The 26078-nt window shown below is 44.3% G+C and overlaps 1 protein-coding gene across 2 annotated transcripts in view; it reads left to right on the forward strand.

The window, feature by feature from the left end:
• galnt9 (polypeptide N-acetylgalactosaminyltransferase 9) overlaps positions 1-26078 on the forward strand; it is a 106651-nt gene that overhangs the window by 72653 nt on the left and 7920 nt on the right. For both annotated transcript variants that reach the window (XM_035638827.2, XM_035638826.2), the window contains exons 6-7: positions 3014-3131; positions 24860-25045. In XM_035638827.2, coding sequence (XP_035494720.2) covers positions 3014-3131; positions 24860-25045 — 304 coding nt within the window. The remainder of the gene's footprint in view (positions 1-3013; positions 3132-24859; positions 25046-26078) is intronic.

The raw sequence follows: 26078 nt of genomic DNA on the forward strand, positions 1-26078 counted from the left end.
TGTGTTGTCGGTGCTGTGCGTCGTTTGCACATGCGACAATGGGCCGGAGCAACGGTCCGGGCGAGGGGGAACGTGACGGAGAGGAAAAACAATGGATCAGTGTGACATCCCCACTTGGAAAATATCCCAAAAAAGGCCACTGGAGACAGCTGATGGCAGGGTCACACGGAGATTTCTCCCCGTATAGCGTCGAACGTTGCTGTAAAACTGCAAATTAGGATTTAAATCATTGCTATTTGATTCGTGAAAACCAAAAGTAGAAGGAACATCTGGCTCCAATTATTCATTTAATTGGCCTCAGTTAATTGGCTCCCGTGGGGTAATTACTTTTTCATGCCTTAGTGCTGTAATTTACTCCACCAAACATTACCAATACATAACCCTCTAAAACCCATACCACCACCACCGCGGGCGTGATGAAGTTACTTTTCGCAGCGCCGAGGCCCCTCACCTTGTCCCAGAAAAAAAGCATCGCAACGTAACAAATGTGCCCGGCCAACGGTTTTTCAGCTTCGTCATCACTTGCGTCTGACTCGAGGCGCTGAGTGTGCACAGGAGTGGTGTTTGCGTTGCCAGGGAGCTCTCTCCTCCTGGAGGGGAACGCTCAAAGGTGGGGTCACTTGTCAGGCGAGGAGAAAGGATGAGGTGAATGGTGCAGAGTGTGTGCTGTGTCTGTCGTTTTTCTTTTAATCTGCACAGCCAGTGCAAATAACGGCACTTGAAAGTCTCCCCGGTGATGGAGACAAGGCGGTGATGCCGTGTCGGGATTTAAGAGTTTATAAGTGAGCAAGCGTGGATGTCGGTAAGATACTTTTCGGTGTGGAACAAAGGCATTGAGGGTAATCAACCACCAATGGACTACAAATTGTTGGATGTCGGAAAAATGAGGAAGAGAGAGCGTTACTAAAAGTTTCACCATAGGTAGTTTTAAGAGTCAAGATTCAATTCAATTATCGGTGGGCGTCATAATATTCTGAAACAGAATTACAGGTGCAGTCCCTTTATGATGCTCACGAGTGCACAAGCAAAAATAAGAGAAGCAAATATAAATGAATGAATAAATGATCATGCCATAGAAATGAAATGGCGATTACTGATTCAAAGTAAAGCCAATGACCTTGAACCAGCAATCACCAAGAATCAAAAAGTGAACACAAGATTACGGTTCTTTGAAATGTCCCGTTTTAAAGGCAACTGACTTCCTTTTTGACGCGGCTCGTGGCTGGACCGGGTTTACGTCTGTCCCCGAATCACTTTTAATTTGCTGATCCGGTATTTTCAAAATGAGACTGACCGCGTTGTCCGATCGGTCCCGAGCCCGAAAAAGCACCTTTCTTTTTGGCTCGCGCCCCGTACTTCTAATACAGAGTGGGTGAGTGAGTGAATCACAATGCAGCTCCCGCTGAAGGGCTTCCTTCTGCCATGTCTCTCAAACTGAAGTGGCAGATGCACATGTGCCTCTTCTATGCGTGTTTGTGTGCGTACGTGCGCGGGTAATAGTACATGGTGAAGTTACCCCGAGTGTCCTTCTTGAAAGAAGGCTCAAGCCACTCATTGGTCACTTTGGAGGGAAAAAAAGAAAAAAAAGCAGAGCTCAGTACTCAGTATGAATGTAATGCTTTTTGAGGGGCTTTGTCCCAGAGCACTTAGAAACCTGACGGATAATGGTAGTGAAAAGCAGCCCTGGGGGGGACCGCAGCTAAAGTGGGACCATTTCTTTCGGTAAAGGTGGAAAGTAAATTGCACTGGCTTTTGTGAAAAAAGGGGAAGAAACAAACAAAACAAAAAAAACCCTCTCTTGCTCTTGTGCTATCAGATGAGTAGAATATTTCGTCTCCAGTTTTAATAGGTATTTCCTGCGAAAACAAAAGTGTTGAGTAGAAGGTAGACTTCTTTCATCTTCTGTAGTATGAAAGAACGCTAGCACGCAGGTTGTGTAGCTCATGGTGATGAAAACACTGAGGATTTCTGTCCTCCACCCCTGCAGTTGCCCTCGGCGACAGGGATTATTTTAATATCTTCCAGCTAATTCTTTTGGTTTTGTGACACAAAACTTTACTTTGCCGTTTTATTCCCACTACTTCCACCAACCTCTTCCCCAGGAGCGGTTTCCAGCAAAAAGAAAGCCTCTGATAAACCCACCCTGTGCCCTGCGCCATACAGCAGACAATCAATGTCATACACTGATTAGCTAATAAACATCTAGCAGCTAAAGAGACACATTTCTATCAGTATTGGTGGAGACCAAACCAGAGCAAAAAGAAGAGTAATATTTCCTCCAAATGAATGCTAATAATGCTCCATATATTCTGGATGTTCTTGTCGTGAACTGTCAGTTAAAATGTCATTTAATTAATTTCCTTTCCTGGTAGCAATGCCAGCTCACCAAAGTTGGGTAGCATCCTACCCTTTTCCAACCATGGTCAGTGGGTCGACCAGTTGACACGGGTCACTCAAAGTGTAGGGCCACTCAGGTTTCAGTGGAAAGCATAAAAGAATACTCGGGTGTTAATAACTACAGCACTGTGTATCCCCATTGTCTCTTATTTCACCTTTATTTCTGAAACTTGTATAATACCGAGCGGTCCATCCTAATGTGACTAAAACCGACAAGAGCCTCTTCACTATGTTCCACATATGCGCCACAGTTTCAGAAAGTGCAAAATCGCAGTTTATTTCCGGTAAATGAGATTTCCAGTGGTTATAATGTGTTTTGTTACTTTACCGTATTAAAATTTGGTTGCTCAAGTACATGAATATACCCTTGCAAGTTTTTAAATCAAAAACCAAAACCAAAAATGCAGCATATCTGGACATTCACATTAGCTTGATGGGTAAGACTGTTCTGTGACACATGAAGCACTGCAGCTAATGCTTGATGAAAAAAACAAACAAGAGATGCCTCAATTCTTTGAGCGTTCTGTGAGGATTTATAAATGTTGAGTGACTGAATAAGAATACTCATTAGATGCCGTCCCTCTCTCTCTCTCTCTCTCTCTCTCTGTTCATCCAGAACTCCAGCAATGATTGGCTGCTCCTTTGTGGTGGATCGGGAATACTTTGGTGAGATCGGTCTGCTGGATCCTGGCATGGAGGTCTATGGAGGCGAGAACATCGAGCTGGGCATGCGGGTAAGGACCAAGTGGCAGTTTGAATGAATTCACATTAGAAGGGGACTTCGATATATATATATAACTTGAAATTTTGACTTTTTGCTGGTTAGCACTGATGCCTCACAGCAAGAAGGTTATTGGTTCGACTCCCGGTTTGGACCAAACCGGGACTCTGTTTGGAGTTTGCATGTTCCGGTGTCTGCGTGGGTTCTCTCCGGGTACTCCGGCTTCCTCCCACAGTTCAGAGACATGCCGATTAGGGTTAGGCTAATTGGAGGATTGACCATGGGTGTGAATGTGAGAGTGAATTAGTTTTCTCTCACGTGGGATACATTGGCTACCTGTCCAGGGCCAATCCTGCCCCTCGGCCAATCTCAACAGGGGATTGACTCGCGACACCCTCGCGACCCTCAGAGGATAAAGTGGTATAGGTAATGGATGGATGGATTGAGGGATGAATTCAAACTCACCGTGGTAAGCAGGCGATGAAATTGCTCTGGCGAATTGCTGTAAGAAGAGCTGTTTTATAATGAGGCTTTCCTTCAAAGCTGGAGGGTTGTACACCAGGAGAGGCCACACAAAAAGCCACAATTACAAGTCCCATATTTGAGGGAGTAAAATGTAGATCAACAGTCGGAATGATTTGTGAAATCTATAATCAGACTTTGGAACAGCTCATGATGAAATGTTCTTGTTTCCCAGCTGGACGGATAAAGCTTAAGAGACAAACCCCAGGGGCGTAAACAGAGGCCGTGATTAAACTTTGCAAAGTTTCATAGATGGGAGTTGGGAGAGGGGAAAAAAATCCCCTTAATGCAAAATCTTCTTCTGCTAACCCAAAGGCTCTAAAGCCTGTATACGGAAAATGTAAATCTCTCTCGCTGCTGCTTTGAGTTGAATTTAACGCTTCATGTGAGCGAAGGGCTTGCTGAAGAACCGGTTAGCGTTTAAATTCAGAAAATGTTTCTCTCTAGCCGCGTGGAACCATTCTGAATCTAAACGCGCTCCTTGGGCTTATTGGAATGAGAAATGCTTGAGAGATCCCACTCCCTCACTTAACGACGTCCCTGCATCCATTTCACAAATCTCGAGATGGCTCCGGCGACACCTCTGAAGTGTCGGACGCCTTTCGAAAAGGCACTTGAACGAAGTTCGGAGAAATGGATCGTAGATTACAGATTGCTCTGGTGCTTTATTACAGCCAGAGACATTTATAGGTGTTGATGACCATTTTAGAGCCTCTCATTATTGAGTCCCTACACTAAAAGCATGTTTTTTTTGTTCCTTTTTTTTGTTGCATTCAATAATAATTACACCTATTGTGGGCCTTCTTTGGTTCTTATCTGATGGTTGTTTTGCCATTATCAACGAGTGAAAACTCAGCATTATGTATTTTGTTCCCGCCGCCAATGGCCTTGAAGGTTACACGGTGTGTTCCCCCTTCGGTCGAGCTGCTTGTACCTACATTAACAAACCATGCCACTGAGTTAGACGAGGTTCGTGGGGTGGAGATCACTTCAGCTACAGCGTCTACAACAACTCTATTGAACTATGTTTTTATAGCGTTAAAGTGATTGTTTTGGGCTCTCAATCAAATCCCCCTTGACTCCGTCTCTTGTGAATATTTACTGTACATTTTCTGATTCGTGAGGCGAAGAGGATCCGTCTCTCTGTCTGTGAACACAATGCCGTCACATATGCAATTACCTCTCCTCCTGTTTGACCCGTATGTGTGTGTGTGTGTGTGTGTGTGTGTCGAAATGAAACACTGGCCACAGAGAAGGGGCCATTCAGCACATGCACAGGCTTGAATAGGTCCGCAGTCAACAGCCAGCTCCGACCATTCATACTGCACGACCGCTAATGGAATGGAGATGGGTGACTGGTGAGTGGATGGCAATTACCCCTCTAAGGCTGCTGTGGCTCAGGCAGCTCATTGTAGTGCCGGCTGAGGAGTTGCCATGCGGGATAAGCTTGATTGACAAGAACATGTTTAACAATTAGCCGGGGCAGCTCACAATAGCTGAGCCTGCCCTGTGCCGTCTGACTGTGTGTGTGTGTGGGGGGGGGGGCTGATAAAAGGCAGGGTTCACACACAAAGGTTATGGCGTATTCATAATTTACTAAGAGTTGGGGCTTCTACAGCTCTCTGTGGTTAAAGAGGCCGCCAGGTCACAAAGAGCCGCCCTCTTTTTACAGGCGGAGCGGCGGCTGGGATGCGCAGGGCTGATTATACGTGGCGCTGCATGTGGTGTTGTCTCCAAGAGGAGAGGAACAGAATGGAACGGAGGGAAGGGAAAATAAATCAAAGATCTCACCGCGCTTTTTCCTGTTTGTTCAGGTGTGAAGTCATTTACAAGGGTAGGACTTGTAAATGTAGAGAAATGAACAGAGAGGGGGATAGAACTGCCGAGACACGGGCAATGGATATGTAAAGAACGCTCCCGGCGTGATGCGGTGAAGGGTAGATACATCACCTACGGGCACATTATGACACATGGAGTCAAGCTGCAGGCCCTAAAATCATTGCGAATTAAAAATACACCCAACTGGATGTAGCCTTACTCTTAATGCACTTTTTTTCTTTTGCCACATGTAGCAAAAATAGTAATCGGATATATTTTCACCCTTTGTAAATGAGCAAGAGCGGGAACACCCTGCTAACCACGAGGCACCGTTTTTGCGAGCGTAGAAAAATGGTCGGAGACAGAAGTGATGAATCCTGCCAGAGAGTGTCAATATGAGTTAATCTTGTAATGTGTCTCCGACCCCCTCCTGCCTTGCTGGGTCTTTGCTGATATAGCATCTCAGGAGAGCAAGACATTGCCTTTCATTTTTGAAGTTCCTGTGGGCACGGGTATTATACTGTGAAGGCTCACTCTGCAAATATAATACTACATCACATCTATCAGGGGTCATCCCTGCAGCTGCTGCTGCTGATTCCACTGCAACCTGATGTTTCTGTATGTACAGTATGTCTCTATATTCATTAAGCTCAGGGAATTTCAATTGAGTCTAGAGCTGCAACAGTTAATCGATTAGTAATCGATTAGTAAATTAATTGCCAACTATTTTGATAATGATCGGTTCAAGCAGTTTTTCTGGAAAAAAAGTCAAGATTGTCTGATTTCAGTTAATGAAATGTGAATATGTTCTGGTTTCTTTGCTCCTCTGTGACAGTGAACTGAATATCTTTGGTGATTGGACAAAACAGTTTGGGGAAACACGTTCGACAAATTTTTTTCACCATCTTATGACATTTTATAGACTTAGGCTTTGTAAAAATCGTAAATGTAGTCTTTTACTTTACTCAATATGATAATTGTGTTGATCCTGTGTAATACTTTTCCAGTAAGTAAACAAAAATCCACCCACTCATTTGTATGTTGCATCATGACTGTAGCAGAAATTAATTGGACAAGATTAGAGCATTCAAATCAATATGCAAAACAAGCACTAATTCTGACACACTCCGTAAGGAGCCTATCAACAAACTGCAGCATGTGGCCTTGTCAAACTCTGCAGGTAGGTTCGTAGTGCTGAGCGGTCTGAGCTGCAGTGAGCCCAGAGGGGGGAAACGTGTATCAGTCAGGCAGCACCCGCACCGCTCCGAGCGAGCTTAGCTCCTGTGTGACGGAGTCAAGCTCGCTCTACTCGGGTGAGTTGGTCCGTGGTGATGTTTCCATCCTGAGGTGGAGGAGGCCGAGAGTCTTGGTCTGTGCCAGACTCAGCGTGGGAGGCAGTGCCTCTTCCCTGGAAGCAGTATGCGAGTGCAACTGCAGATTTGGTGCATAATGTACTCAATTGATCTTTTTTTTATAAAGGTCTGAACTTTTTTCTCTGACCCTAGAGCCAGAAAAAAAAAAAGCCTAATAACAGCTAGTCTAGTTTAGTTTATATATGTTCTTGAGTTTGACACAACTTTCAGTGAAATATTTCTGTCATGACCGTAACCTCATTTCTGCCAAAAACCCCCAAAAAAATAAACACAGGCTAACCTGCATCCACATGGTTTCCACCCATATAATTCAATCGTCAATTTAGCTCGTTCCGGAATGATGTTTTTGGAAAATAATAATTTCAGCAAGAGCAACATAAAACCTCGCGTAGTGTGAGTACGACGCTGTCTCGCGATAAGGGATCGGGGATCCTGACAGATCAATTTCTCCTAATAAATCAGCGCAAAACGACCGCGAAGGAGTCCAACAGCGACGGACAACCTGGCCGTCACCCCTGTGGTGGACAACACGGAGGCGACGGGGCAAAAACAGTGAGGATCGGAATCGCTGGGAGCTGGAATGGGACGAAGGAAGGGCTCCCGCAGGCCCACGCAATCGTGTGACGACGACCCGCCCGCAGCAGCTAGACCAGCTCGCATCAGGACCCTGTACACCGCCACCGAGGGTGAACCCTGCCTCGTGGTCCGAACGGTTCAATCAATCAGTTCAACAAACTCAAGTGTGACCTCACCGGGTGGCAGGCTTGTCTCGATGACATTTGTTAAAAGTCACTTGGAAACGCCCTTCAGAAGCAATGAACCAAAAAATGACTCTGTTTATTTGTTCCCTCTGAAGTCCCCCTGGGCGGGGCCCCCCGAGGCATCTGGTCAGAATCTCCCCGTAGTGAGGAGAATTGACCTCATTAAACTGTCGCAATAGCTGCCGCTGGACAGGAGCGGGACATAATTACCCTTCACTCGGTCGCCTTTGTAGTCCGAGCAGAGTTTCTACGGTGTAATGACAGTTTTAGCACATTCAGTATTTTGGATTTATTGACCTGGACAGGTCGCCAGCCTATCGCAGGGCCACATACAGAGACAAAGAACCATTCACTCTCACGTTCACACCTACGGTCAATTTAGAGTCTCCAATGAACCCGACCCCATTCTGCATGTCTTTGGACTGTGGTCGGAAGCCGGAGAACCCGGAGAGAACCCACGCACACACGGGGAGAACATGCAAACTCCACACAGGAAGGCCCTGGTTGGGTTGAACCGGGATTCGAACCCAGAACCTTCTTGCTGTGAGGCGAGTGCTGACCACTACACACCACCGTGCAGCCCCCTGAACCAACTAACAGGATGATACATACGTATCTACACATACATACACACAGGGTGCCATTTTTGAAAAAAAGCAGAGGGGGGGGGGGGGGGATGACTATCATGTGTCACGGGGTTGCTTTGAAACCCGCAACCTGAAAGTCACGAGGGCCAGCATATGCCGTTAGCACGTCTCTTAACGTGACTGCGAGTGAGGTCTACACACGCAAGAATTAAATCCCCCTTTTAAATATTCATTTCGGTGACATTCAGAAAAAGCCGTGCAGTGATCAAGGCTGATGGCAGCAGGGTCGTTAGGTAAATCATCTACTGTATCACGAACGCGAGCGCTGACAGTGGGTGGTCCGTTTGGGATGTTATCGTTACTATAGACTGTTCACGCTACAGCCTTTTACTTAGTTTAAAACATTCATATTTTAAGTATTTTATATGGTCCATTGGTGAAGTTGCATTGATAACTTTGGGGGGGGGGGGTACATTTGTCCCCCTCATACAGGGATAAAAATAATTCAGAAGAGGTGGGGATATGTAGACCAGAAGGGGGGGGGGGGGGGGGGGGGGGGGGGGGGGGGGATCCCACGCATACCGCCAGCAAATCACACCCTGTACATACATATTGATAAAAAAATAACTAATTCGGCTTAGTCATGGTGCCAATGTGCCAAAAGTGAACAAATATAAGTTAACTCGAAGGAAACTCCCATTTACATCCCCCAGGTCAACTGGAAAACTGTATTGTTGTCCAGTATTTAAATAAGTTATAGTATTTATTATATATTTATTCATGGTCAAACATTGTAGATTTTTGTTTACTAAGGTGCATCAATTACCAGGAGAGCAGGCAGGAAGCCCAGCATGCGGCATGTTATGCCACGCGCTACACTCGTATCGCAGTCCGTCCATTTTTGCAGATGGCATTGCTTCTTGACTAATCTCGAGATTAGTCAGTGAGCATCACATATCTCGGGAAGCAAAATAAACAGGTGCTGCTTCAAAAGCAGCTGGGAGAGAAAATCAGATGTTTCTTTAGATGTTTACCAGTTTGTTCTGGGAACATCTGCGCCGCTTGTAAAAGGAAAACCTGGACACTTTAACACGGTTGAGCCATCTGGATTCGTAGATACAAATGGAATTATTGAATGTTTCTTGTAAATATGTGTTACATGGATACAGCAGTTATTATAATAGAAGTAAACATATTTGTGGGACAAAGGACTTTTGTGCCGAAAGGTATAATGCGCTCTAGAACAATGAAAGTTGAAAAAGGCGCAATGTAGTCTGTAATTGTGGGAAGTCATTTTGCGGTCTTATAATTGCTTTAGTCTGTGGGTTTTGACGGTAATTTCGGCCGACTCGTATCAAACAGCAGGGGAATGCAGAGCCGCACACACCCTAGAATGAACATGCTTTTTTTCTTTTGAAGATAAATATCTCCCAATGCTCATCATCATACACTTTGGTGCTTTTCACATCTCTAAAATTGTCTTCATATTGGGCCGTCTATTCATACACGGCAAACACAAGGTTGTTAGATTGTTATGTTCCTTGGCCAGGGGCTTTTTACATTTCTTTTTTTTGCTGTCAGCTTCGTGATAGAATGCAATAGCAACACACTAACGCAGTGCTTGCTACTGTCTCTTCACCAGAATTAATCAAGTATTGTTTTTGGGGGAGGGGGGGGGGGGTGTTGTCTAATGTATTCATCGTACAGGAACATTCAGGTCACACCTCAGCTTCTACCTAGAGTTTTATCCGACACGCAACCGATCACGACACTCGACCGAAACCTCTGCGGCGATTGCCTCGGACACCTCCTCCTTGCTCGCAGTCCGCCACGGTGAGAGCAGTCACCTTGAAAAGGGCAGGGACGTCATTACGAGGCGGCATTAAGCCCCGGCCATCTGTGGACACCCGCCATTCTGGCAGCTTTGAAATCAGCAGCGTGCCCATGTCCATCAAGCAGCAAATGACGGTGGGCGCTTACCATATGCGAGTCCTTTCAAACAAACCGAGTCATTCCAAAGACGAGAACTAATCTCGGCCCTCTGAGGAACTCTAATATTACACGTTAGCAAATGGAATCAGACAAATGTGGAGAATTATTGGACAAATGTCATAATGAGGAATGCTGCAGCACTCCATGTTCCAGGCACCATATACATAACCAAACAATAGCACAGTCCGGTATCATTTATTGACTTTTTGCATGAACAACCACTGCGTAAAATGAATCTCACAGAGAGCTTATATTTAAAAGCTGCTGGGTAAATACTTGTTCCCGGTTGGTCTCGGGGGAGGACTGGTCCAGAGCTTGATGGATCTCAGTCTTACAGTACTTTTGTCTGATCTGTGCGTGCTCCCAGGCTTGCCTTTGGGTAGCCTTAACTACAGCTCCAATCTGTTTGCTCAACCCGTCCCCAGTGCATGACTTATTCATCCTCTCGCAACACTGTCAAGCCACAACATGGGAGGAGGAACCAGCCGCGCTCCGTCGCTAAAGGCCGCGCAAAGGTAACACAGGCATTGGATATTGATTGGGCATTTGTCTTTTTCAATGCCTGCATTATTTAGCAGCTGAATCAATCCGCTGGGGCTTAATGGACTCGGGTTTACTTACTCCATAGTTCATTACTGTATATTCCAGCCCGCATCCGTCTCGGGGCGGAGAGAGGAGTGAGACCAGACTCGGGTATTGTTTCAGACGAATTACTGCAGCTACCGAAGGACTTCCAGCTGACATATGGCAAAGGGGAGCAGCTCCCCATATGGTTTGTGTCGTCTGGAATTTTTGCATTCAACCAGCTGACATTATGAAACACGTTCATGGTTTGCATTTATGACTTGGTGCGCTCCAGTCATATAGAATTCAAGATTTATCGTGTCCTGTCGTTACCTCGGGTCCTGTTGATCCAGGCTTAATCCGTGATTTACACATCAACGGATGTGTGTTTTGGAAAGCATACTTCATATATTATTTAACATGGTACATACCTGAAATGGCTGTGGAAAGATGACAACTTTATGATATTTTCTTAGAGAGTTGCGGCTCCGGTGCTCAGGGCCAGAGGGATAAGTAATTAGACAGACCTTGTCAGCTTGCCTATTATCCATGTGAAACATAAACTTCATTAAAATCCTTTTTTCAAGAGTGAGTCCCACCATAATTTGAGCACATTTTGACAAGGTAATTAAGAGCATTTCAGATGCAATGTGCCTTTCAACACCCTCCTGCTATTCAAGACAAATGGATTTAATGGATAAGCATCAAAATCTCTCTCTGTTTGGAGAGTCATCACCAGGAATCACAAAAACCACAGATCAGGCTCATCCCATCCATTATCTGACTTTAGGTAATCTGTTCGCGTAATTGCATCCGCCTCGTGTCTCCGACTTTGGCTGAAAATCTGAAATGATCTCAGGGTATTTGAAGAGTACTAGCACGCGCTGATTTGGCCACGCCAGCAAATCAGCAGGCATATCAAAGGCGAAGGGGCAGCAACATGATGGAATTAGCTTCTGACGGGCCCACTTAAAAGGGGCCTCCGCATCTATCTATCTCTGCATTATCGTCCTCCATTTTATGGACGTATGAAGGCGAGAGGCAGCAAGAGAAGGCATGAAATGAAGTGATGGGCCACGGGGAGGGGCTCATATCCAGGCTCTCAACGGAGGAGGGAGCCTTCAGTTCCCCAACGCTTAGAGTCATCACTCATCTTCACATGAGACTTGAGAGGATGGGAAGGGGGGGAGGTGCAAACCAAGTAGGAAAAATATAGTTCCTGTTTTTCAATGCAGATTTTTTTGCACCAAGAGGGGATGGAAAACCACAAATCTTAAAAGATCTTAGAATACGCTCTTATTCACTTTATTGTTCGGCATTAGATTGAATGATAAATATGAAGCCCCATCAAGGAGCAGGTTAGCTTAGCATAAAGACTGTACACTGGGGGGAAACAGCCTGGCTCCGCCCAAAGGTAGAGGAAAATCCCCTAATGCCGAGTTCACACGACATGATTTTCCAAGTCCAGCTGCGAACCCATTCCCTTTCCGTGTCTGAAAAAAATCATCACATATTGACACGTCAAGTTATTTCTCTCCGTCCTACTTCCTGTTTCGGACCTGTCGACATTAGAGCATCCTGCAATATATTGAACAGTTCCTCTTTGACGTCCAACGTGAAAGTGAGAAAACCAATTCTCGTTCCTCGCGCGCGTTTCATAACACAATGACACAGCGACTCAGGTTGTACTATGCTGCTCCAACACATGCTGTTTGAATAAATGCTGCATGAGGTGTTATGGCTCGGTCCTAATTAGCCAGATTGTTTTTTTGCTTTTGTAAAAATGTGAATTTATTATTTATGGTAATCAAAGGGCCGCTGTGGGCTGTGGGAGGAACCTGTCGATGTCCCACTTCCTCTTTTGCCGATGGAGGTCGATGAGTCGTGAAGTAACGTAACGCACATTGACCTCTTCACATGCCGATGTGGAATGGAAGCTTCACCGCGGTAGAGAGTGCCTGAGACCATCTCAGTTGTAATTCACGGCAAAGGAAAAATTTCCGTACGTCACGAGAGGAGAAGAGCGCGGTGCAGCTGTAGAGAGGAGAGCGGGAGTATTTGTCCTTCACATCATTATGTCGCGTCTGCCGACACACTCACCCCCAACAGCTTGAAAAATGACACGCCTCTGTGTGATATTCACAACTCTCAGTTCTGGAAATTAGTGTGAATAAACATTGCACGGTGTCACCAGAGACGAGTCTAAATAAGGAAAAGGGATATGCCTGTGCTCGTTCTAAAATATATGCTGCCTTCTCTGTTTAATCGTTTTTTGTCATCACAATGAACTGGGTTCACTGCGCCCCATAAAAAGCACTTGATATTTGTTTGTCATGTATTGATGTCTTCCTCTCCATAACCTTAAAAAGGATAAGAGAAGACACGAACATGCAGGGTGGTTAGCCTGCACCCTTAATCAGCATGTCCTTGCATGTGTGAGACTCTTTGCGACGTTATCCCGCAGAAACACATCCCCCTGGGTGTAGAAATTGCGGAGCAGGGAGCATTTCAATTTAGAAACGCGGACGTGCACGCGTCCCCAAGACGCAACCGAGCCTACTCGACTCATTATCTCGAGTGGATGCGGGGGCGTCTGCGGATGGCTTCCTTCCAAGTGTGAAGTCGCGTGACAACCGAACTTTACTCCGAAGACATGAGAGGGTTTTTCTTTACAGTCTCCCGCCGCTGGAGCCTGGTGCCAGCGCTTGTAAATCTGTCGGGTTATCACTATGTTTATGCCGACGATGTATAAGATAACTGTGTGTAATGCAAAAGGGCTCACTCGCGGTGACAAATCAGGGCGAATCATATCCCATATCTGAAGTTCCGTTCCCTTGGAGCATCTTTTAAGCTCATTGTTTTGGTTCAGTCTCACCAAAAACCCTCTGCACTAAAGTATCTGCCCAGGGCAAAGCAACAAAGCATAGACAAAGTTGGCAAAAAGCTAGAATGCAGAAGCCAAAGAGACAGATATTTCTCTCTGGAGTGAGTGGAAAAGGGAGTGAATATTGGACTTGCGTTCATCTGGTTGGACAGAGAATCATTTCAAAGGAATGCTAATGTGTCCTAATGTGTGTTGTAAGATAATGCAATGGAGGCGCATTAAAGCAGCTTATGGACATGCTGTCGTAGAATATTCATAGTTTTGATGTATTTAATGCATCTCCGCGATCCTTTCTGAATGCTGCAGTCCCACTGCAGTATGATCGTCTGTTCTGCTTTTGAAATGACTGTGTTATTGAATATTTAAATAAGAAGGCGTACTTCATTTATTTTGACTTTATTTAAATACTTTATTTATTTACTTAGAGTGACATTATTTATAATGGGTTTTATTTTTTCAATAGACAGAAACAGACTAAAATTTCCATAATCACAATTTCCATAATCGAGCTGGAAGGAATTCCAAATAAAAGAAGCCGCTTGAAAGTGATGAGTTATATGTTATAAGTTAACTCCAGCAACTGTGCAGTAATGATGCAGCAGTGTTTATCCCATTCCCCACGCAGAGGGGAACAAACGACAGGAGAAATTTAATGCATTTTATAACGTTTTGCAGAATTGTTTTTTCTCCAAGCAAGCAGGTTGAGTGGCAGTCAATTAATGCAACTCGGTGAACCGGAGAGGCGGCGACATTTCACTTTGACATGCGAGACCAAAAAAGCCTTGTTCTTTTGTTAAATTGTGAAAAGTTTTTTGGCTAGAAGTATTGAAGTTAAGTTCAATTTTTTTCAATATTTGTTTTGCAATTTTTTGATAACAAGTATCCTTTTGCTAGGAATGTGTCTCATGTGTCTCCTGGCCAGAAAATATGGGGGGAAAAACCAACACGCACATCCAATGTATTTCTTTTGATGGGTGCTGGATCAATAAGATGTTGCAGAAAGTTTTAAAAGAGGAGATGTTCTGCACACGTGGATGCGCCTGTTGAAGGACTTGTATTTGCCGTAGTGACGTTTCAAGGACAAGGCTCTTCCTCAGATCTTCTATAAATATGGTCGCCATTATTGCTGGTAGCTATAAAAGAGGGAGAAATGGAAAGAGCCAGGAAAATCTTGGCTAAAGCATTGAGTTTCCAGCATTATGATATGTACTGTATATGCAGGTGTACAGGACATTATGGCATCCTGGTAAATAGGGATACATTTGTGGCTCATAATGATACAGCAACGAAGAGCATCTTTTAATCTGTCATTAGTCTCCAAACGAAAAGTGCAGCAATCTAGAAACTAGAGCTGCAACAGTCAATCGATTTATCGATTAGTAATCGACTACTAAATTAATCGCTAATTATTTTGATAATCGAATAATCGGTTCAAGTAGTTTTTATGGGGGTCAAAATTCTCTGATTTCAGCTTCTTAAATGTGACTCTTCGGGTTTCTTTGCTCCTCTATGACGGCAAAGCTAAAGATCTTTGCTGGGTTTTGGAAACACGATCAACATTTTCCACCATTTCCCCGACAGATTAATCGATTATGAAAATAATCGCCAATTGCAGCCCCAGAAACACCAAAAGTAGCGTGAAGATTTAAAGGTTTGCCCGTCAAGGTGAAATCAGGGGGAAAATGTCACAGCAGACAAAAACAACAGAACCATCTGGAAAACAGTTTAGGACGTCTGAGTAGCTGAAAGTGGCAGAGAGCTGTGATCGATAAACCCCCTGAATCAATCAGTCCTTCAGTGCACAGTGAAATAGGTTCAGATAATCTTTCCTTTCAGCCGTGTTCAAAATTAGGCCCTGAAAATATCTTCATATACCTGTCGGTTTCTGGCCGAGTCATGCGCACAGAAACAAAAGTGGAGATGAACTTTGGTCGAACCCAGACTACTGCCGCACCTGCCGCACCTGGGAAGAAAAAAAACCTGGGGCCTCCTGTCTGTTGCCGCAGGACAATTTTCCTCCCCGTCTAACAAATGCATCAGCTGTCAAGCAGGATGGGGCATAATATGAAGTCTACGTGACCTCAGCGCAACCTTTCATCATCTCATCTGGGTTCTTAGCTGCTCACTGGCTCCCCTCCCCTCGGCCCTATTTTTCCAATTTGACCACTGATCGAGAAAATAGGTGTGTCGCAGTTTCACGAGTCGAAGTACCGGTGACATGTAAAATGAGGGGGCTTCTTTCAAGGCCTGAAGTTTCCAGTAAACTTGAACAGAAGTGGGGGGGGGGGGGGGTTCAGGAGCGTCTGAAACCTCCGCTACGCCTGTCTGATGTCGGAATCGGAGAGGGGGCATTGGCGGACAATTTCAGTTCACATTCCAAAAACCAAAAGTCTGACATTCACTTCCTGTGCCGCAGGCCAGCTGTTCAGAGGTGGGAAAAAAAAGTCACCACGGTTTGAACTTCTCTCTCTCCAGCTCTTTGTTTCCCTTCTTTACACACTGGCACATTGCTTTCACTTCGTGCCTGTGCTTTACTGCAACTAGAGACCGATTGTCGCGGCTGGTCAAAGGCCCAGAATTCACGGCAACGTCGTTGTTTTTCAAAACTCCATTACTTACAGATACTCCTGGTCATATGTTACTCCAATAAAAGTGAATGTTGCTGAGTCAAATTGTTACTTGAGTTAAAGTGCAGGAGTACTTGCTTTTAAAAAGTACGCAAAGTACATTTTTTTCATCTCAACGCATTGTATACTGTCAAAGTACATTGAAAGAACCTAATGACCAAAGCAACCCACTAAATGTAGAACCTGAAGAATGAAAGGCTTGTTGAATGTGTTGCAAATCCTATTGAAACACAAAGGACCAACAAAGACTTTAACAAAAAAACAAATGTCTTGTAGGCTGTGATGAAGTTGGGGTTTTTTTTTGTGGAAACTCTGAAACTTTGACTCCAATACACCACATTTCTATGATGGAACTCGTTACTCGTTACATTTTCGATGAAGTCAGCGGATGATTTGGTTTGTTTTGCTGTAAACACAGCAAACATTCAAAAATGTTCAGAATCATCCTTCGCCCGAGAAATTTCAAGCATTGAACTAAGGTACGGCCATGGATGATTTGGTTGGGGAAGCGCCGTCTCCAACGGCTGCCGTAGCCATTACTTAACTTACACGATCGCATAGCGACAAACTGCAACCACCTGCCGATGACGTCGCCTACCGGTCTCCACCGTTTCCCGGTCTGAGTAGCGCATGCGTGAGGTAGAGATACGGCACAACACCACTTGGGACAATCAAGATACACACAGAGTCAACGTAAAATATTTCCCAAAAAAACAATTCTCAAGTGAAGTACACATACTCAAAAACTGTACTTAAGTAAATGTACTTCGTTTCTGTCCACCACTGTCTACACGTCGGTCGCACACATTTCCTTCACGGGAGGAAAAACCTCATTTTTGTCAACAGATGCTGCCATAGTGCGGTTCTCACTTCATTGATCGGATCGTGTAAAGGGACGTTTATGGAAGCCCGTTAACTGCTGTTCATAGCTTTTATGCTCTTTATGGCTGATGTTTTCTGTCGCCACCGTGGAGCTTCTCCTACGCAAATGGTCCAGCTGCAATTAACTAACTGCATGTACGGAGACAATTAAATTAAATTAGCAATCACATTACCACTACGTCAAAGTGCTCCGTGTTAAGTGCCCCCTCTTAATGATGGCAGGCTGCTATTTTATGTAGGGTCGGAGCCGGATGGACTTCACAAAATGCAGTCCCGGGTATCTGTCGGCGGGGTTTCATAAGAGGCAGGTATCTGATTTGGTATTTAGATTTTGTCGTATTTCCATAATACTCAAATATTTAAAGGCACAAGCAGTGACTGCAGCATGACAAACCCCTTTTGAAGCTCTGCGTCCTCTGCACTTTTAATGCTTACGTGAGTATTTAATTGATGTTCTGATTGAATTGAAACATTTATCAAAGATTAATTTTCTATCCATCCATGAAGACAATGTTCATTTTCTGTGTGTGCAGGCTTTCGTTCAATGCTCATCCATGTCAACAAGTTGCAAGGTAATCGTTAGCGGGAGTACTATATATATATATGTGAATATATCACTGATCCGTCTTCTTTCTGGAAGGCTTAGGGCGATATTTTTTTGTCCCGTCCACTGCGATAGCAAAATGTGATTGGCTGATTTACCCGTCACTTACTAAATGAACACACAAGCTCAGGACTTCTGTTCCGGTCATGAAGTCCTAGCCAATGAATGAGCGAGCTGTAACCTTTTTTTCTGCCTAGAGACAACAACAGCTTAAAACCTGATTGGATAACCCTATCAAACTTGCAAACTTGATGAAAAATCATCCAATAATTGGAATTAACAGAGATAATTATAATTAATTGAAACATGTTAAATATGACATTTTAAATGCTGATATGTTGGGCCTTCTCTGAAGTCCTAGAAGTCCCTAAGGGGTTATATTATGGAATAGATCAGTTTAGTTGGTGTGAATGGTGTCATTGATTTGCAATTTAACAACACAAAGAGAGACCTTGTCATTGGCAGAAGTGCCTTCAGCATCATATTAATACATTTTCCAGTCAGAGAACAAGCATTGTTGTTATGCTTAATAGGCCATAAATCTGACATTTGCTCCGATTTGCTTTGCTTAAGCTTTGACCGAAGCCCTGGTTATGCAGATGCAGAATGCCGGATACGGTCATCCCTAGTACGTAACCCCACATCATCAGATCAGTGATTCTCACACCAGTGTTGATGAAAGTCAGATGCAGATGTCTTATAACAGGTTGTCTGCAGTTAAATCAAGGAATTTCCCACTTTGGGATCAATAAAGAAATATTATCCTCCCCGCCCCACCCCTGTCGTATAGTTAGCTTTTCACGTCACCAGATTGTCTCTTAACTCAGAGAATAAAGGTGACAACGTAACCGCACGTTCTCCGTCCAAAACCATATTCACATTTCGTTACACCCTGCACGTGTGCAGGGAAACTATGAAACGCGTTTGTGGAGGGACGGCGCGGTACAGGGGAGTGTGTGCAAAATGGGCACCAAGCCCAACTACGTGCAATGATGCAACCATTTGCATGGCGAGCAAATCATAGTCCAGCGAGGCTCTGAGTTCTGCACCCAAAGGTGGGGGGCATCTAATTATCGGACTATAACAGACGATGCCTCATAGAATGCAACAGAAACTGAGACTGGGTTTAGCTTGACATCGCATTAGCATTAAACATCACATCTTCGTAATTCAGTTCCATCTTTTCTCGGCTCAGCAGGCGCTCCTGACCCGGAGGCTCTCGAAAAGGCTAAACGTTATCTGCAAAAAAGTTTACTTTTTCACCAACCTTTGTTGGTCTTTTGTCCCGCTTCTGGAATGCGCCCTGCAGATTTGAGCTATTGATATTTATCTGAATAAATGTACATATTGTTCAAACTGGCTTTCTTGGGTTGTGTTCCATTGTCTCACTGGTTAGTGAAGCATCACGCCCACACCAATACAGCCCCTTTCATTTTGATAATAACAGTTGGATCAAGCACTGTAGCTTCCAGACACCAAATCAGAAACGTTGTCAGTTTACAGAAACGTGTCCATGTTTTCGACGTGGGCAAACGCTGCTGTGCACTGATGTTGTTCTTGGCGTCTTTGGGAGGAGAATGGCTAATCCAGATAGAATTCAAAAATGCTGTCAACGCAGAGCGGCACCACTGCATTCGACTCTGTACCTGCCCATCTTAGGTTCGAGCGATCTTTCCAAGTGAGGCCCTCCAAGCTGCGGCTGTGATACGGCTTCCTCTGCTCCCACTTGTCCTGATGTGATGTAATCTTGGCATCTCAAATGATTTTTCACACATTGTACAAACACCCACAATCAGTCACACTATGCTGGACGGATATTGCCAAACGAGATAAACTGCTTAAGATAAAACACATACGGTTGGATTACGGACAGACATACGTACAAATCCTGCCCTGATCCCAGAGGTAAACAGAGCTTAGACTGTACGGAAGGAGCGACAGGAGCTCAGTTCAACCAGCCGCGCGATGCCCGTCTTGGTGCCGTCACACTCGGGATAGTTCTCCTTTTTTTCTGCATTTCACAAAACACCTACAGCAAACCAGACTGGTTGACCATAAAGCAATGGATCCTTGTTCGAAACCACCATTAATAGTTTCCTGTAGTTGACTTAGCATGTGATCTATCGCACACCATGTTTATACCTGTATATAATTAAAACAAAGTGATGCTTAGCGAGATGATTGCAGCACCATCGTCCATCACTGGTATCAGCACTGTGGCTGGTGTGCAGCGGAATCAGTTACTGTTGCCACATGAAGAGATTAACACATGATCTTACTATACTGTATAGACTCATTGTGTGTTTTCAACAATACATTGAAATACACTGACCAGCCACAACATAAAACCACGTAGCTGGTTTTGTTGCGGCTGATCACGATAAATGAGAAGTCGTTCGTATTTCAGTTATCATAGACGCACGCTTCTGTGTAGCAACACCACATGAAGTCCTGATGGGACGCAGGGAAGAAACGACGGCCTGTTTCGCAAAGCTTAGTTGGCTGTTAGGTTTCTGACCTTCTGGAAAAGGGTGGTTTAGAAAATATTGATCTTCAATTTGCTGTTAGTGCCGGGCAAACTGCTAACTGCAATTACACACATACACATTTTCAATTATCCGCGAGTGCTCTGTGCACATATCCACAAGCACTTAACACACATTGACGTTGACGCACATGCGCACGCACACACACACACACACACACACAGAAATGTTTCCATTATTCATACGAGGACATTAGATTGACTTACCGGTGACTCCAAACTTAACCAAAACTACGACATGCCTAACCCTAACAATTTGCCTTAAAATGTATTGCTTCACATTATGGGGACATGGCTTTCGGCCCCATAAGGAAGACAAGCCCCCATTATGTGAGTGATAAAATAGAGAGAATGAGGTCCCCGCAATGTCCGTAGTACCTGAACCACACGCACCATTGATTTTAAACAGACAGCATTACAAAGAGCTTGCCACGTTAACGAAAAAAGGTGTCGGCTGCAGTGACTAAAGAATTACTAACGGTACTGCGCCGCATAAACGACCCAGCCGTAGCATCTCGTGTTGAAAAAGCACAATGTGTCACGAGCAGCAGCAAAGCAGGTGAAAGCCTACACCCAAGAACTAATGGATTTCTCAGGACCAGGGTCACTGCGGATCGTCAGCATGGAGGATGAGGGGTCACGGGGGGGGGGTTTAAGTCCAGGTCAGGCCCCCGGCGGACTACTCCACCACTTACACAGAGGAGACTTTAAAGGGTTTTCAGGGTGTGAGAGAATAACAGGGGGACAGACGCCTCAGATGCCTTCATCAGAAGCAATTGATCCTGCACTTGTAAGCATTGTAGCTTCTGTAATTATGATAAATGGGACTTCCATGAACAATGCACAGTCGGCCTTACAGTGTAGCTCAAAGCGTATTGATTCAAACATCGTGCCTGCCCACAAGCCCACGGAGCACACAAGTTGACTCAGGCGATTTGAATCGGCTTCCTGCCACGGTATCCTCCCAAATGCTCCGCTTGCCCGGGCACGGCGTGCAGCGGAACTGGATTGGAATTAAAAGACGTCCGCGATATCATCGCGAAACAATCTCGGCCTGGATATGAGATGACACGTCGTAAAAAGAACTACCGGTATTTCCCACGAAACAAGTGAGGAACAAATTGACAATGACTTGATTCTTTATCAAGCAGTTCCCAAAGAATGCCCCTGAAGAAATGACTCTATATCATGAAAAGTTACTTGGAAACAGACTTTGAAGTCATGAAACACAGCTATTTTGTTCCTAGATATTTGTCCACTGACATACCCACCACTTTCTTAACAAATTTGTCATATTTAATATCTTTCCCATCGTCAACAAATCCCCAAAACACCAATGACTTGATTCTCCTAAGTATTACTTAAGTACCCAAAGCCTGATGTATTTTATTCTTCTACATGCCAAACGGCTCCGTTGCGGTCCAAAAATATTCCAAAAACACATCAACGCTGATTCCCCATGTGACATATTCCTTCTTTATGGTCAAAACGGGCACTGTAGTTTATTTTTAGCCAATCACACGCTGTCCTTCGCCCGGAGCCCAAACTGCGTATTTATCCACAGCTGAGAATAGAATCTCCAACAAAGTCCACTACTTACTCCTGTAAACTTAACTTAAAAAAACTCAGCTCACTCAGCTGTTTCGGAAATTATGCAGCGTTTTTTTATAATTATAATTATTTATAATTATTATTATACGGCACGTTTCAGTTGGACTGAAACGTGCCGCGCCCTACATGCATTTATCAAATGGTGCGGTGACAATTTCCTCGACCTGAATGTGGCGACAACTAAGGAATTGATCATAGATTTCAGAAAATGCAGCATCGAACCAGAGGCGAGCATCGTACATGATGAAGATGGCACAAACGGTACAAGAGTAAAAGTGTTTTGACTCGCAGTTGAAATTCAATGAGAATACTGAAAGGGAACTAAACTCTTTCGGTGTCCGCAAGAACATTTCATGTAACTTTTATCAAACTTTAATCGAGAGTCTGTTTAACTTTTTCATTTGTGCGCTGGTTTAATGGGTTGTCTGTGAAAGACAAAGACTGTCTTCAGAACATCGTTGAGGCCTGCTCCGAGATCACTGGAGTACAGTTACAACAAGACCTCAGCTTCCCCTGGAATAAACGAGTGGTCCAGAGAGTTGAAAAAAATGAATAACTCAACCCCCGACCATGCACATTTCCAGTGACTTTTTGGGCATGCCGTCAGGCCGACGCTATCATTTGCCTGCACGGAAAATTAATCGTTATGCCAATTCATTTATTCCTTCAGCTATCAGGCTAGTTGGCTTGTTGATGATGTTGATGTTGGATTATTGTCGTTAGTTATGTTTCTATTCATTTACATGGATGGGATACACTGTAAACATGAATTGCCCCTTTGGGATAGATAAAATATTCTGAATCTGAATCTTGTGAACACGGCCTAAAACCAGAAGCGGCGTTTACTTCCACGGCATTAGATAAACATGGTCAGCTCAAAAAACAACCGGCTTCATCCCCCCGCTCCGAGTGGGACCGAGGGAGCAGCTTTCTCAACAGTCCTTTAGCGCCAACGCAGGGGGCACCGTTACGGGTTCAGAGAGATGTTACCGGATCGGAACATCTGCTCCACATTGCGGCGATCATCATCAAGAGACTGTGGGTGGCGGAGGCTCTGCGGCGTGTGCGTCAGGTGGCGTATTACCATATGCTGTGGCCTTCTGATGGCCTCGCTCAAGTGTCTCCACTGCTGGGCCACTTTCCCCACAGCACGGCATAGATTTGCTGTACATCAGCGGTGGACGTTATTTGGCATTCCGAGTTTTGTAATTCCAATGTTTTGCTGCAGTCTGAGAAATGACTGTTTTACTACCCAGCGTTTTTTTTTTACCTTGAGTGTGTTGGTTTGGTGTCAAAATATACCCTTCAGTCTAGGGCTGCAACTAACGATTATTTTCATAATCGATCAATCTGTCGATTATTAGTTGTTTGCTCCATGAAATGTCAAGCGAAAAACGTAGATCGTGTTTCCCAAAACCCCAAGATGATGTTTTGTTTTGTCCACACACCAAAGATGTTCAGTTTACTGTCACAGAGGAGCAAAGAAACCATTTTTATTTTATATATTTCATTAAGAATTTAAGAAGCTGAGATCAGTGAATTTGGACTTTTTTTTAATAAAAAACGATTAAAAAAATTATCAAAATAGCTGCCGATTAATTTAGTAGTCGATTACTAATCGATGAATCGATTAACTGTTGCAGCTATACCTCAATCAATAAATAATTTTCAAGATGACATATACTTACTGCGTGGCTTTAGATATGCCACATGCGCATGATGATAGAGTATCCGGGATTCCTGGTTGTCATGGGCAACTGTCTGAGGACCTTTTGTATTTATGGGTCATGGCCTCACAGAGCAGTCTATCACACAGTCTTTCTCTCGCTCCAGCAGAATGGAATGGACAGTAACAACATTAACTTGTGCCATGTTAAGGACAAACTGGCTAAAAGGAGAAGTTGTTTCCTTTTATTATTATTTTTATTATTATTTGGACATTGTACTCTGCTGCCATTCCTGTCAATTTAATGGACTGTTTGTATATCCGTTTGTTTGTGAGCTGATAAATGTGATAGCAGATTTGTGTCCATGCAAACATCTTATATTTTTTAAGCCGTTCGCTGCATCGTAATGTATTTAGTTTGTTGGAGCAAGTCCAGTTATGAACATTATGCAACTGAAATGCAATATGCATTAATAATGAGACATGTTTGACCCATGCCCATGGCAGGATATAAATTTGCTCCCAGCAAGATATTAATGTATGTGTGTGTGTGTGTGTGTGTGTGTGTGTGTGTGTGTGTGTGTGTGTGTCTGTGTCATTTCCTATTTAAAGCCCTGCACTTCAGTGATAAGTGGTTGAAATTTCAAGTTTAGTCACTTGACTACCATTTATGCAAGAATTTATGTCGTTGAATTAAAAAAAAAAGATCTATTTAGTATTCCTTTTTAGGAATAACAATTTCAAAACAGTACAAAATATATTAAATAAATGGTGGCATTAAATTAAAATATTGCAAATGAACCAGAATTTATTTTCTAATGTGCTTTGAATTCATTCGAGACTGTGTTCGACTTGACTTCATGTCAAGTTCACCCAAACAGTAACAAGTTTTAAATAAGGGGATAAAAAATTCTTGATACGTCCAGAGAAACTTCCTAAGCCATGCCTGCGGAGTAATCCGGGATGTGTTAAAGCTCTAGAGCTTCACATTTTAGCTGAAATATGATTAAACGATTGCTTCAGGAGCGAGAAAGGTTTTTCAAAGGCGTCATTTTTCATATTTGGATGTGGCGAGGGTTCATTTCAAGTCATAAAAGTTAAAGGTCCAAGTGAAGACTTTATTGTTTGGTGATGTTGAGTTAAAAGGTTCCACATAATACTAATTTCCACTGCATCCAGACAGTGAGAATCAAGCGTTTTCCAGCATTTCTTTCATATGTTTTTCTAAATATACAAAAGAGCTCCATAAAGAAATCCCTTTGCAAATTTCACATTTGATAGAATCTCTTTCTCGCTGCTGTCTAGGTGTGGCAGTGTGGGGGGAGTATGGAGGTCCTGCCATGTGCCAGAGTGGCCCACATCGAGCGAACCAAGAAGCCCTACAACAACGACATAGATTACTACGCTAAGCGGAATGCCCTGCGGGCCGCTGAGGTGTGGATGGACGAATACAAATCCCATGTCTACATGGCCTGGAACATTCCAATGAATGTAAGTTTTTCTCCATCTCGGGTCGCGCCCTCCCCCAGTTCCCCGAGCTCCCTTTGCCCCCCTCTCCTCCTTTCTCTGCTTTCTTATTCAGACATGCAGCCCGGGGTCTCTCGAGACACCGGTCAATAGAAATTCCGAATTCAGATTTCATCCCACTTGACCTTCACACCGGCGGTAGAGCAAAGTCGGAGTGAGGAAGCCGCGGAGTCCGACTCCCGACAGAGGAGAGAGGTGCACCAAGTGAAGGAGAGGAGTCTGCCGTCTAATTAGTCCGATTTCATACACATCAGTTTAGCCTAATTGCTTTCAAGGGTCTTTTGAGATGGGCCTGCGAAATAATAAACAGCTACTTTCATTAATGAAGAGCTTAATGTTGAATCCTAATTGCCTCTTCAGCCATGCGGAATGAGATGATTGTCAGTGAAGGACGTCCGTGGAGACCTCGTAGCGCTGTCCAAAACCACGAGCCGCTGTTCATACCAACGGGATAAGCAGCTACGTCGCGGTCGCACACAGACCGGATAGGCTGCTGAAAGTTGGCACAAACATCATTACGTCAACCGCGCGCACGAGCGCGTGTGTGTGTGTGTGGGTGCAAGGGTGTTTGACAAAGTAGCCGATGGGGCCACATCCCTTCTCCGGTGTAATTGCAAACACAGTAGCATGGCATGTTATTACCCCAGCCGTCCGACGGTGCTGAGTTATTTTGTGTACAGTACAAAGATCTAAGGTTACGATTAGTCCATCTAACCCCCTCCCCCCCTCCCCTCCCTATCGTCCCGCATACACACGATCGCAGATGGTTGCTATTGAACTACCCGCATGGCACACAGTGACGTTGGGGGGGGGGAGGGGGGGGGGTGCTTAATGATGCACAAATGGCCAGCACAAAGTATAAATGCTTAACAACATCTCACTAAAATTGCATGTCGCTAAATGACGGCCCCACCCCCTTCCAAGTCCCAACCCCCCCCAAAATTATATTAATAGACATTGAGAGCAAGTTCAGCTGTGTGTGCGTGTGTGTGTGTGC

This window comes from Scophthalmus maximus, chromosome 3 (assembly GCF_022379125.1).
Source record: "Scophthalmus maximus strain ysfricsl-2021 chromosome 3, ASM2237912v1, whole genome shotgun sequence".
NCBI classification, from domain to species: domain Eukaryota; kingdom Metazoa; phylum Chordata; class Actinopteri; order Pleuronectiformes; family Scophthalmidae; genus Scophthalmus; species Scophthalmus maximus.